The sequence below is a fragment of the Myripristis murdjan genome, chromosome 14 (assembly GCF_902150065.1).
Source record: "Myripristis murdjan chromosome 14, fMyrMur1.1, whole genome shotgun sequence".
Taxonomy (NCBI): domain Eukaryota; kingdom Metazoa; phylum Chordata; class Actinopteri; order Holocentriformes; family Holocentridae; genus Myripristis; species Myripristis murdjan.
Genome location: NC_043993.1, coordinates 32,653,503 through 32,667,732, shown reverse-complemented (window position 1 = coordinate 32,667,732; position 14,230 = coordinate 32,653,503). Strand labels below are relative to the sequence as shown.

Here is a 14,230-nt window from a genome sequence, read left to right as displayed (position 1 = left end):
CCTTCCAGGGCAAGAATGTATTCGAGCCCTGAAAATTAGCCAACAAGTCCGCGGTGAATTATGACCCTGCAGCATTCCTGTCCTGACGTTTGTCTTCTCTCACGCGGGGAAGGAGTGAGAGCAAAAATAAAGCGTGGCAAACGTGAAACCGCAGCATGTGAGTGTATTCAAGGGAAGCGCTGTGATGCGGCTGTCACTGCTAACTGCGAAACAGACAGAGCACATTAAATGAGGAAACTGGCGGTGGCACTGTATCACTCAGAACGCTCTGGGGTTACGACCAATTTGTCCTTTGCAAGTTGGCTAATACGATGAGCACAGAAATATCACTTCCTTCCCAAATTAAATTGCAGAAAATCCATCATGGTGGGCTCGGGTGGCCCAAAAGGCAAATCTGTGTGGCTTTTCACTGCTTATGAGGACTTTTGTGACTGTAGGACTTAGTGTTTGTGATATATGGCCTTTTGACACGTTCGGGATTGATGTTTAATTGTTGCGCGCACATCAAGCTAAGTCACAGTGCAAATGGACTTCCTCCACCACTTTGCAAAAATTTAATGTCTATCATACATAATAGCTGATGGAATGGCTGATGAAAAACTGCTCCGGGCCCATCGGGGTTTAAACTCTAATTTTGGAAGGAGCCATTTTATAATATATTAAATACCATTAGACCATTAGAATGGCACTTTGGGCGACGCTCAGAGCAGCTCATGGGATTACAAATAGCTGTGTGAAGCCAGAGCCAATGTTTCTCCAACTGGAAGACCTCTTGTGACAGCCTGGATGAGTTCACCACACACTGTGAGTGGCAGGCTCTTTATTTTTCGCCTATTATAGGTGCGGCCTGATGGATAGCCGACTTTTTAGACTCTGAATTCCACGCCATAAAATATCTATTGGAGACTGAACTAAAACCAAACTAAAAACACAAAATGTGCGTCTCGTAAGTATCTAGATAGATAGATAGATAGATAGATACTTTATTCATCCTGAAGGAAATTCACAGTTTTCAGCAGTATCCACAGAGTACAAGATTAAGTAAATCAAAAATAAAGACTAAGTAAATCAAAAATAAAGAATAAAAGATGACCCTCGAGATCTAAAGATCTAAGTACCCAATGTGCAAAAAAACAATGTGCAAAAAACCAATAAAACCAGTGTGCATTGATGTATACAATGTGCATAGATGAGGGCAATGTGCAAATTTACAGTATAAACAGATGATAAATAAATAAATTGCACCCAGATGATAAATAGATGATAAAAAACCAATAAAACCAGTGTGCATCGATGTATACAATGTGCATAGATCTAAATCTGCAACACAAAACAAACAGGTCATCGAACGTCTTTACAGCACAGAAGGTAATTACTGAATTTGAGTCAGAGGTTATAAAACTGGTATTCACGACTGAATATGGACCATCGCAAAAAAAAAAAGGCAGTGTTGGTTACTGAATGACCCCCATGTGCCCTTTGTTCCCCTGCTACAGAGGTGACGAGTGTCTTTTGTCTGCCTGGAGACAGCCGGTTTGATTCCCAGGGAAGTGAATAGAAACGCCGGGCCTGACAGATCCCGCTCACTTCACAGCCATAATCCCATTTCGATCGCCGCGCCCAACACCGCAAACAAGAGAAAATGAGACATAACAAGTACAGTCCTGTGGCAGGATGTTAAGAGGCTGACCCGAGCTCATCGGCGGACGGGCACAGCCTTTTTCCTTTCATGTTCACATGCGACGGCCTCATGGCTGACCCTCTTTTATGATCCTATTCTCTATTTCAGCATCACCTCTGGAGGCTGTATATGTGCCAAGTGGAACAGTAAAAATGAGAAAAATGAGTGCAATAAACAGAGTGTCTACCAGATTCTTCTTAACGGACTGCAGCAACAGGAATCCAACAGCTGAAAACATTCAAGTAGCTATTTCGTGATCAAGTGACGTTATTTACTTTGTCCGTGTACCCACTTTCCCTCACCCGGCCTCCTCTACTGTAGCCCTACTCCAGTCTCCCAGAATGCTTTTCAACAACATGCGGGGGGGGGGGGGGGGGGGGGGGGGGGGGGGGGGGGGGGGGGGGGCGTGAACTTGCTGCTTTCAATGAAAGGTGCACATGTGCATGTAAATACAGCGGACTAGTTTGTGGACATCGGGACATGTCTGTGGTCACGGCTGCGCCCCTGACTTGAAACTTAACAGAGATGTGCCTGTCTTGCAGTGTGGCCTGCTGGAGCCGCCATCTTTGGGAAAACTGACTCTCTTCCTCTTTGACAATCAATTTCTTCCCGCATGATTGTTGACCATCGGCAGAAAACGGCAACTCTAGAAAGAAGCTGCTGCTCTTTAGCCTGGCTCCTGACCTGTGAGTCGCATGTTGACTTTAAAGTGGTGATTCACAGGAGCTCTGGCTTTGCCCAATTCAGCTACGATTTCTCGGTTGAAAAAGTAACCAGGCCAGTCAGCGCCGTTATGGGGCAGGACAAACGTTGTTGACATGATCAAGCTGTGCCAGAGCCAGAGAGCGATCACAGCGTATTAGCGAACATCAGAAAATGCATGATAAAGTTACAGACGTTATCAATGTTTATATAAATTAAACTAAAAACACTCAAAGCAGAGCAACATTGGGCGCTGAAGGCATTTCTGAAAGGGGACCATGTTTCTTTCACTCTGCCAACGGGATTTGGCAAGAGTTGAATGTAATTTATCAACTAGCCCATCTGGAAAGGACCCCCAGTCTGTTTGTTAGAATTACCCCGACTTCACTGAACCATTCGTCCAAATGTTTTCCATTGGCATTTTGGCAATCTAGTTCTCTTACATTTGTTATGAACCCTTTAACCAACAAACTGACTTGGCAGTGTCAACACAGTAAAGGTGCTAAGTTAGACTGATTTGCAGTAGCGCTGTAATCTGGCTACAGGTCAGGCTTCAGCGATTCAAATCCTTCCTCCTGCAGAAATCGACTAACACAAGGGCCACTTTGGACTGAATAATGGAACAGAAACAGAATGATCATTCAAGCCTTGTCCAGACTGCTATCCCAAATCCGTTTTTTGTCATATCCAGATTGATTTTAGAAAGTCTGGACACCAAAAAACCCACAAGGAATGCGATTTTTGCAAATCAGATCCAAATGACATTTGATTCCGATTGGATTTCTACTGATGCGTCTCAGTTCAGACGCTCTGGACACTCAAATACAATTTCAAAGTGTCTGTCATGTCACTCACAGCGCGACACACGATGACAATGTCAAATCCTGAGTGATGAACGTGCAGCAGAGCAGAATCCCTGCTGCTGCTGCTGGCAGAGCCACATGGAGGACGAAACTCGGTGGACAGACGCTGAAATAAACCGTCTGCCGGCAGCTTCTGGACATTTCTTCTGCTTCCACGTTGGAAAGCTGCATCACCCGTGTGCGCAGTTACTGACGCCTACATTGTTCCCATAGCGACCCATGCAGATAGGTTGGTGATGTCTGGACACACAAATCGGATCTGAGCTCTTGCAAATGACAGTGAGGACAGTCTGAGATGATCTGAGAAACAAAACTGATTCGCCTGCAGTCTGAACGAGGCCTCAGTCTGAACATCAAGCACGACGCTGTCTGATTCTGACAAACATCAAAACCTAATGTCTACCCTTGACGTTTAAGGTTGTAGAAACATTTCCTCCTATCAAACTCAGAAATAAGAGGTACATCACCAAAAGCTGGTTGTTGTGGTGTACGAGGCTGGATTTTCCCTTCAAAAAAACAAAAATAGGAGCACAAAAGACTATGCATGTGGGTGGGTTTCCATGTGTGTGGGGAGGCTGTCTCTCATCCCAGCAGCTCAAAAGTTTCAAAGTTAATGCCATGAATTAACAATAGTGGTGCAAGAAAGAGGCTGAGGAAACTGGATGCAAACACTGGCAGTGAAAAAACGAACTGGAACACAGAGATGTTCAAGGCTGTAATTCTACCTGGGGACCACAACACAACACACTGAGCCAGATTTCTCCCCTCATGCATCCCATCCACCAACCAACAGCAGGCTGCGTTACACAATGCAGCTGCCTGCCTTATCCGCCACACAGTTTGCCTGACATTACTAGCCTCAAGAAATGCTCCTCGTTCACCCCGTCTTCCTTCCTTGTTGCACCAAATGAGAATCAGATGTTATGGAGAGGAAGGAAGGACCCCCGCCCATCCTGCTTCGCTGGGGAGGTGGGACAGCATCTGTGCGCTGTGTGTTGACAGGAAGTTGAACATTCCACCCACCTTCCATCACTGGACAGCAGCTGAGGCTGTGCAAGAAGTCTGGCATTGTGGATTAAAAAAAAAAACAAAAAAAACATGCATTCATTAGCGTATTAAAAAAAAAAAAGGCGAGTGCTGTGTCTGATCCATAAAAGCTTTCACCTGGTGTGGTGAAAAAGCGTTGGCTGACCTTACCTCCTGAAATTAAACCAGCGGGATTTATTCTATCACCTGCTCTTCGGCGTGACTCATACAAACAATTTTAGGAATTTGTGCAATTCGCCCACGAGGCTTAGAATTTAGGAGCGAGGCTTATGAGACTTCCTCTGGCGCGGCCCTATAGCCGCCCTGTCAAAAGCATGGCTCGCCTAAACAAAGACAAGGCCCCTTCCATCCCGCAAATTCCTTGACAACTGCTGTAAGCTTCCTGCTGGCATTCGACATGCTCCATTTTGTTCCCATGACCAAACTCCAGTTATGCTGAGGCTTATGCTGAGTAGTTGAAGGCTTGCCTCGCCGACACTCTGAAGCCTTTCTGTACTGTCATGTGAAACTTACCCGTCTCCTTTGAACCAGAGAGGCAGCAGCAGAGTGCCCAGACAAAAGGCTTTTCAACGTCTGACTGCTGCACCATTTCAACTAGGCCGCGCGACGTTCGTGAAGGCAGAAGCGAGCGAGAGCGAGAGTGCGAGGAAAAGTGTGGTAAAGAGTCAACAAATAATTCATCTCCCTTGTCATGGCTTCAAACACCAGAAAATTGGGGTTGATTGAGTCCGCATCAAAGTCTGAACAACGGGGTTGCAGGAAAAAAGAGGACTGAAGTGAGAGGAGGACGGCTGGACGGCGAGTGAGGGATGCTGTGTTCCCGTTCCTTTGCTTGCCTTCATATCTATGACAAAATGATGCAACTGGGACACATAAAGCTAATCTCATCTTTTTATTTTCATTCCAGTGCACCATTTCTGTAACTGCACCATCCAATCGCCGTGCACAAAGCCATGTGTGCTAAATATAATTCAAAGGAGTGTTAAAATGACATCGCTTGCTATCTCTTAAAGTTTCCAGTAAAAAGCCGTTGGTCTCAGAGCATTTACGAGGAAAGACAATGAAGAGCAACTGCGGGATATCATATGTAATTACTTCAAACCTTGGTGGTGAGGATGCAACGTTTTCTGTGGGCTTTCTGCGATTTCGGCTTTTGGTTTCTTTTCAGTGAGGGATATATGCTGGCCATAATGACAGAACAAGTTTAATTCATCGCATGAACAAACTCTGAGTGGTTGGCGACAAGAAACTAATGCAGCTGTGTTTGCAAGCAAAGCACGGACGTATGAAATGTTACTGGTTAGCAAAGGAAACGGGAAGGCAATATTTAGCTTTTTAAAGGCAAAGAGAAAACACTTCCATCATTTAAGAAACAGCTTCGTTTTGGGATTGAAACAGGCTTGAGCACTTCTTTGCATTCACTTTGCAAGGCCATATTTACTGATCCAGTCCAGGAATTTGAACCCGTGACCCTGTCATCACAACCACAATGCTCCTGACTTATGTCTTGACAATGATCTTCCACTGCCAGCCTATATGGAGCTAGACGCATCAGTCATCCGTTTTTCCCCCTTTGTCCCTCCAGCGTGGGGTAACACTCACCAAGCTGACTCTGTTTTTCCCAGCATGCGGTTGTCAGGTTGGACAGTTCCCGGTATTTCTCAGCCAGCTGGAGTTTGCCATTATTAAGGCGGGGTCGCCGTGCGAGGCTCTCCTCGGCAAGGCTCCGGTTGGAGGCCAGCAGAGACTCTCTGTCCACCTGCAGCTCCTGAAACTGAACACAAGCACAAAGTCAGAGAGCAGCGGCGTCTACAGCGCTAAGCACAGATGAAAGGTCAACAAGAAGATCTCAGGTGTCCAAATTTTGCACGACTTTCCCACGACATGTTGAAAAAGTTGTCACGGCCAATATTTCTCAGGCTCTTCCTAACCTTTATTTATCCAGCGAGACACAACCGAGCGCCATGCCTCACACTGACAGATCAGACACACTCTCAGCTGGGTGCTGCCCGATGCAGCTCCAGTCCTCTGCTGCAGGCCACAGGGAGCCACTCAGCACACCGGAGCAGCTGGAGGTGCAGTGCCTTGCTCAAGGCCACCTCAGCAGTGGTTGGTGAAGGAGGGAAGAGTGTTAGTCACATTCAAAAAGTGGTAAAACCTTTTAGCAGGCAGCTAAATGAGGTGCTGACTGCCAACAGTGATGAGTAAGCCTCACAGAGATGAGATGTTGGTACCCAGTGTGATTATTACATCCATCAATATGACTGAATGATGATGGGATGATTACTAAAATTCATTGTCTTTTATTCTATTTTTTACATCATAGGCCTTACTGATTTTAAGCTTGTCCTTCATCCATCTGACAACAGCAACAAAAGAGTCTCAAGAACAACAAACTATTCCCATTCTTTCCATTGAGGCTGCACAACTATGGTAAAAATTTAAATTACAATTAATTACTGTCGTGTTTTGTACTTTTTTTTAAGAAACTGATCCTTATGAACAGTGAAACTTCGAGATATTTAAAGGATTGTACCAGTGATTTTTAATGTGTGGCCTGTTTACTACAACTTCCCCTCATTTTACGTTCAAACAAATCAATTTGCAAATCGTGAGGGGGGGGTACCTCGATTTTCAAATTAAAAGTTTTGATTGAAACGCCCACCACATAATGTTCTGCTTCTGCGCCTTACAAAGTTGTTGCCATTCATAAACCACAGAACTGATAATAGGTTGTGCAAAAAAAATGTGTCTGTGGGGACTTTTTTCTGGTTGAGGGACTTTTTCACTCCACCCAATTTTAAGCAATGAAAACACAATTATGGATGATTTTATTATGGTGATGTAATACTGGTGTGAAGACAATCTGACGTCTCTGAGAGTTCACTTTCATATCATAGTGGAATGAATGGAAACCAATGGCTGGATAAAAGTGATAATTCCAAAATACGACTGCTTGGTTTGGGAAAAGATCAGCAGGAACGTGATGTAGATTTTTGTAGATATTACACTAAAAATGCAGAATCACTGTTAGGACCCTTTAAATATAATAGGACTGAAAAAGCAAAAAAAAAAAAAGTAAACCACTGATGTAGTTTTATCTTTTTTTTGTTGACCAGGCCTTCTACTTCCACCATCTTAAAAAGGGACCGCTTGATTTTTGCCAAAACTGTAACTGAAAATAAAATTAATTGTGCAGCCCCAGTTCCATGTTCCTTATGCACATCAGTGTCCCGAACCTTGATTTGCTGCTATAATTTGGATACAGTGGCTGTGGATGAGGAAAGGCAGAGTGCACTGTCCCCACTGCAGCCTGAGGGGCACCAATAATGATATCAGAAATCTGCTAAGCAGCCGAGCCGATACAGGCCGCGCATCTGTCCAAGCACAGCTCAATTTACATCCATGCTGTCGGTTAGGAAACAGCTTCACGACGCATTTACCCATCTAATGATCGTATTAACCAATGCATCACAACTGTGAAACAAGAAAATCATATGTTAAGTGATAACGGGCTGCACAAATTACAGCTGTGATCGGTCACGGCGCTCATCGGTCATCACCATGAAACGTAAGCGGGAGCATCTGATTTAATACAGCGTCAGGGCGGGGCGGTCAACACACACTCTAAATGAACTGAAACCAAGTTCACTGGCTGGTGAAATCCTCTCCAAAGTCTGGGTTTGGACGACCTTTTTTTCATTCTGATGATTTTTAAAAAGGGCTTAAAGTTTATGCTTTTCCAAAAAAAAAAAAAAAAAAAACTTAACACAAGTGAAAATAAGAACGTTTTTTCAGGATTCCTCTATTAACTAAGAGACATCACAGTGTAGCTCAAACACTATAGGCCTACCAGGATCACTTTATAAATGTCAGAGGCAGGATCACTGGTGAGTCTCTCTGTTATAAACCCATAAATCCACGCCAGATTTCCCCTCTGTCAAGTTCCTATTTTGCACGGGTATAAAATACAGGATCTGAGAAGCGACATTACAATTTTATCCGGTTTTTAATCTGAGATAAATGCCTTTCTTGAGAAATAGGGCACATTTATATGCCTTGAGGCTTATTCTAATCATTAATTAGTAATATAGCATGAAAATGGAAAGTATACTTTGGAGTCAATGGTCAATATTCACTGTGTTATATGTGTAATTATGATTTTTTTTTGGAAGTTAAGTGCTTTGAATCTTTGTTTTCTCTGTGTATAAGCAAGACCACGAGCAAACTCTGAGTGATTAAAGTGAATAGCACCCGCTTTCAAGTGCGGCCAACACCATCATGTCGGGGCTGTAAAGAAGATCTGGTGTCTCAAACGCCAAAATGTCGCCAGTCGCTGAGGTTCATATTGCATTTTAGCCAGCGCTCAAAAGTGAATCCTCCCTTAATATTCCATCAGTCTCAGCATTCCAGTGCCTCTGCCCGCGCGGATCGTTTTCAGTCTGAGCCCAAAGGCTATTTCTCTGCGCCCAGTGTTGCGCTGTGCATCTGTCTCAGATTTATGGGTCATCAAAAAGGATGTTTGTGGGGCAATCACAAGTCCCAAGTTCAGAGGAATTTGCAGAATGCGGCCAACAGTCAAAATAAGCTGTGCGTGAGTGCAGGGGGGGATACTACAGATCTGCTGCTCTCTCTCTGAAAACCTCCTGCAATAATAAAGATCACAACACAGCTCCTTTCAGCCTTGGGTCCCAATCATCCGGCCCATTTTCCCTAAACAGGAATTGAAACAGACCTTCCATTTCCGGCTCTGGCTGATCCACCCGTTTATCAAACAGCCACTTTTGCATGCCTTTGAGGACTGAGTGCATGCATGTTGATGCGCTGGCTGTAAAGCAGACCTGACAGTGTTTACCATCACTGACAAATGACACTTGGACAGCGCTGTGGCACTGCGAGTTGTGTGCCAGCACATCGCTCTGGGAAAACAATAGCAGCAGCACAGTTGTCTTCTGCGGTTCAACATGTCTGACCGCATGAAATGAAGTAAATAGGTGCTTCCCTTTCTTACCTTTGACAATTTGAAGACTCTCCTAAATGAGGCTCGAGCCTAATTAGGCTTCTCCAGTCCTCAGCTATCAATTTAGCATTCAGTCTCCAGTGAAATTGACGGGGTGCATTTCATCTATTCCATGAAAGAGGAATCTGCACTTCTCAGTCAGCACACAGACATGAAAAGCCGTGATAGTCTTGGGTGGAAGGGCCAGTAAACTTCATATTTCTTCCCGAGCACCATTTGGGATGAGTTGAAAAGAAAAAGTCTACCCTTAGATGACTCTCACACTGTTCAATATCTCAGTTTGTGATGCTCGGCGCGTTCCAGGAGTTATTTCGTGATGAGGACTTGTAAGTCATTTTTCTGGTGTGCCAACATTCTTTCAACCTGTCTTGTCTACATCGATTTGCTTGTGAATTTCAACATTTTTCCCAGAATGACCTGTACCCATTACTCAAAGCGCCATATGTCTGGTTGCTGCGTTGCATTGTGAGGTATTGTGGCTAATGTCTGTGGAGAAATCGCTCTCTCTGCCTCATCTACAATGGATTTCTCCCTGTATGATTGCTGAATGTCAGTCGAAAATGACAGCTCGAGAAAGAAAAGCCGTTACTCTTTGATTCTAAGAGATGCCAAAGCCTGACACACAGCGATGTTGATGGTAGTTGACGGAACTATTCTGCTATTAAACTTGATTGTAGCTGCTGGAAATATGCCGTCATAGCAGCTACATTTGAGCCAGTTATCATCAGGGATAAGACACACACACCAAAACAACAAAATGTGACGCAGAAATGCAAGAAATATCACCCATAGCTGTTTTACTTTTTGTCCTTGAGTGCCCGGGAAGTTTCTGGATGTATTATAACACAGGGCAGGACGCGCCCAGATGACTACAATATATTTCAATCGGGCCTAATGTTCCACAAGTTGCACAAGATTTGTCCAATCCCGAATGAATGCTTTTCTGTTTCTTGTTCGTCCTTTTGCAGTGATCACCATCTGGAGGTCATTCTTTCCCCTCCTTTTCATTCACAGCTACAACACTGGGTGAAAGACTGTATAGAGGACCCATATCCCCGGGAAATACAAGAATTGTGTGATAAATTATGTACGATAAACCACAGCCTGGGTGAATAGTCGCTGGAATATCCCTGAGATCTCTGCATTGTGCCTCTGAGTGACTCTGCTCTCGTCCCAGGGGAGAATTGTTTGACCTCTTGGTGAGACTCAACCACTTTGGCTCCATCGTTCCAATTCATTCACACAGGCAGGTTTCAAATGTCACATCTTTTGCCAAGAGCTGGGCAGGAAGATTATCCAGTCCAAGTCAGTATTGTTTTTTTTCCCCAAGGCAGAATCAGCTGACAACTGGCTTTTCCCCTCTTGGTGAGACAAATAAGAGGAATGTGGGTATTGGTAGTGAGAGGAATGCTAAGATCCAGCTAAGTGGTTCTCTAAACCAAGCTTGGCCTGGGACCCCAGCATCACCAAACTGAGTCATTTCACAATTATTTTGCCTGAAGTGACAAAATGCACAGTATGAGGATGACAACTCTGATCACGTTTCACTGTTGTTATCACCCCACCCATAGCCATGAGACTGAGCTGTGCAATTCTACACTAAATCATGACTAACAAAGGCTCTTTTCAGTAGGGGTTCTTGAGGGCAAAACTTATCAAATGGGGGTGGAGTGCCTGAAAAAGTTTACGAGCAGCTTGACTATAGCTTTTGTGTGTGTGTTTGAGTGTATGAGCCAGAAAGAGAAAGAAAGATGTTGTGTCTGTTGACGGCAGGGAGGATATCCTGTGATTATACAACGGGCAAAACACGAAACCAGACTCTATTGAAAATCTGGCAATTTAGTGGTACTTTGCTCAACTGCCAAAGCAGCACACTTGGTAGGATGTACTGAAAGGTATTTTCTGAAAGTGTATGAGCCGGTCTTCAATTCGGCTGGTATACAATGAACCAACCCGTAGTTTATTTTTATAAAATTTGACTTTTTTAAAACATTGGCGCGCTATGCCTGCTACGGCCCACTGCGCTGCGCTTTGGTGAGGAATTTCTGATCGAACAACAGGCGAACCTTCTGTAAAAGTTGTAATTCCATTTTAAGACAAACTGCTTGATATATTATACTCATGCCGAAACAAAGAGTGCATTCAAACATGCCAGACCAAATCTTAAGTCATGTTCTACCGGCTGGGTAGTCAGCCAAACAAACGCGGAGACATCAAATCGCCAGATGTGTGAAGGGAGTTCGGCGTCACGTCGCTTTTACACGAGAGAGAGCTGCGTGTATCGGGGCTGGAGGGATACCGTGATGCTTCCCGCATGAAGAGAACGCAGGTAAAGTAAAAGAATACGCCAGATGCGCCAAACAACAAAATATCCATCCTCGCCTCCCGGTAGTTGCATTAATTCAAAACACATATCAGCAATAAAAGTCGGTTGATGGAAACCAAATGGAAAATCCGACCGCTCGCCACGCAGACAGTCGATGAGCCATGTAAAAGCTGATTTGCGCTACACACACTGCACATCATATGCCATGACAAAAGACAACAAATATTCATTTAGAGCGCCGAAGGAAAAAAGGAAAAAAAAAGGGGGATTTGTGAAACCCTTTCGTTGAGACAAAGAGAGGAGGAAAAAACCCAGATGTGTATCACGTTTCTCCGGAGCAATCTGCTTATGACAGTTTGCTTCTTTGAGGACCAACAAATGGGTTACCTACCTTCTCATTGAGTCGAATGATTTGATCCATTTTGTCGTCGTTTTGCAAAAGCTCCCGCAGCTCACTTGTACTTAAAGCCCTGTAGCCGTCAGGGCAAGAGTTGGACTCCACCAAGTTGGACATTTTATTCCTTCAAATTGCGGCTGAGGACGACTTGGAAACATAAAGCCCGCTCGGTTACATTTCGCTCACATTGGAATGCGATGCGATTCGCCAGCAGCGTCAAGACGGCTACAATGAACCACACCACTTCCGCTCACAACTTCCAAAATAAAACGCTCGTGGACGACTATTCTGGAGGACATTTTCTTTAAGGAATATAAAGCGAGTCAGTGAAAATATAGTTACACTGTATTTGAGGAGACGTTTGCTGTAAATGAAAAGAGAAAACGACGCATCCCTGACATTCCACAACATTAACCCAACTATAGCCACGCCTTTGCAAAATGTTGGGAAAATCTAACCTATAGCATGAAAGGATGTACACTACCATGAAAAAAAAAAAGATTTGAAATGCTTTAAAAAAAATCAATCTTCACTATTTCACTTGATTTATGGGTTGTATTCTTGTTGTTTTCCCAACAGAGCTTTTTAACAGCGGCCATTTTGTCATGAAATAGCAGGGTAAACACAGAGCCGTGTAGAGAGAGAGTCGCGTCAACGGAAGTTCGGATCAATCCTGGAAGTTTTTGGTGGCCAATTTGAAAGCATATACCACATAGATAGAACTGTAGACAGAACATAGATTTTTGGTAATTAGAACTCAATAGATGCACTGATTTACAATATTTTTATAATACACCGACATGTTATATGTGTGTAAATGGGTTTAAGGTTTTTTTTCCTCACCAGTGTCACCCTGTGCTGCTTTTGGGGGAGATTTTGGGAGATTTGGCCAGTATCTGTTAGGTTTCTGTAAAGCACCTTGAGATAACTTTTGGTATGATTTGATGCTGTACGAATAAAATTGAATTGAATTTAATGGTATGTAATTTTAGGCTAATGTTGCCTTGGTTAAGGAGTGTGTTGCTGTTGTTTACTGCTTTGAATCCTTTTTTGTATTATTTTTTTCAAACTTATACAGTAGTCAAGAGCAGTCACATCCTAATGTTGTCTTTCAATAGAAAGATAACATTAGGATGTGGGTCACCAGAAGGAGACCCACAGGTGACTGTCACTGGTAACACTGTCTAACAATTTGACAGAATCACCACCTTCATGTTCTGCCTTGATTATAATGATAAAACATTACATGATGTGGTTTGATGCCATAGAAGTCAACATTAGTTTGTAGGCATGTACACTGAGCAGCTCTGTGGTTAATCAAAGCACTTATCAGTATGGACTTTGACACATGGTATATATTTTATGTATCTTTTGTCATTTTACTATGCACTTATTTACAGCAATGAATTCATTAAATAAATCTAAATAACATGAATAGCGTGTCCAGCAGTTTGTCAGTGCCCTGTTCTCCGTGTTGTCCCTGCATGGAGACTGCACCGTGGTTTTCTGTGCTGAATGTGGATGCTGCAGTCGCTCGGAGAAAGGAGCATGAACGTTTCCCCACCGACACGCAGAGGAGAAATAAATGGTTGGCTCAAGTCTGCAGGAGGAATCTTACGATCACTAAAGCTTACACCGACCCAAAAAAATATGTGAGGTGATCATATTCAAACCCTGCATTTGCACAAACAAAGACCACACCACTGGGACGCTTAATGTTTGGTTTATTCAAAATAAGAAACAGGAAAAGGCTTGTAAGACCCTGGTAGATGAAAGTCAGGGTGAGGGCGCTGCCTTATTGCAGGGAGACTTCAGGCTCCACTGAATCCACCTTGTGTTGAAAGAGAGAGAGAGAGGGAGAAAAACAAGAGGAGAAAAGGTTGGACACATCTATAGAGGTTTGGATGGGAAATTTTCATCCGGCTTCCCTCTCCCTTTTCCATCAACCTAAAATCGGCTGAGCTGCAACACAATACAGACAGGTAACAGAATCCCAGACACTCCTAAAACCACTCAACCCATGAGTTACATGTTTGTTTTATGCTCATAAGTCCCTAATATGCATTGTAAATACACATAAATAGCCATAAATTACAAAATAGTTCTCTTCTTTATTATTCTTTATTGATTCTGTGTTTAATTAGTATTTAACTCCCCCCACCCCACAAAAAAATCACATTTAGAAGCCCTTTTC

General features: G+C 43.6%; 1 protein-coding gene across 1 annotated transcript in view; it reads right to left on the bottom strand.

The window, feature by feature from the left end:
* Positions 1-12,254, bottom strand: part of vps37d (VPS37D subunit of ESCRT-I) — a 28,320-nt gene extending 16,066 nt beyond the window's left edge. Inside the window, exons 1-2 of the mRNA XM_030069542.1 lie at positions 12,031-12,254; positions 5,896-6,067 (exon numbers count right to left, since the gene is read on the bottom strand). Coding sequence (XP_029925402.1) covers positions 5,896-6,067; positions 12,031-12,153 — 295 coding nt within the window. The 5' untranslated portion in view covers positions 12,154-12,254. The remainder of the gene's footprint in view (positions 1-5,895; positions 6,068-12,030) is intronic.
* Positions 12,255-14,230: the final 1,976 nt, after the last annotated feature.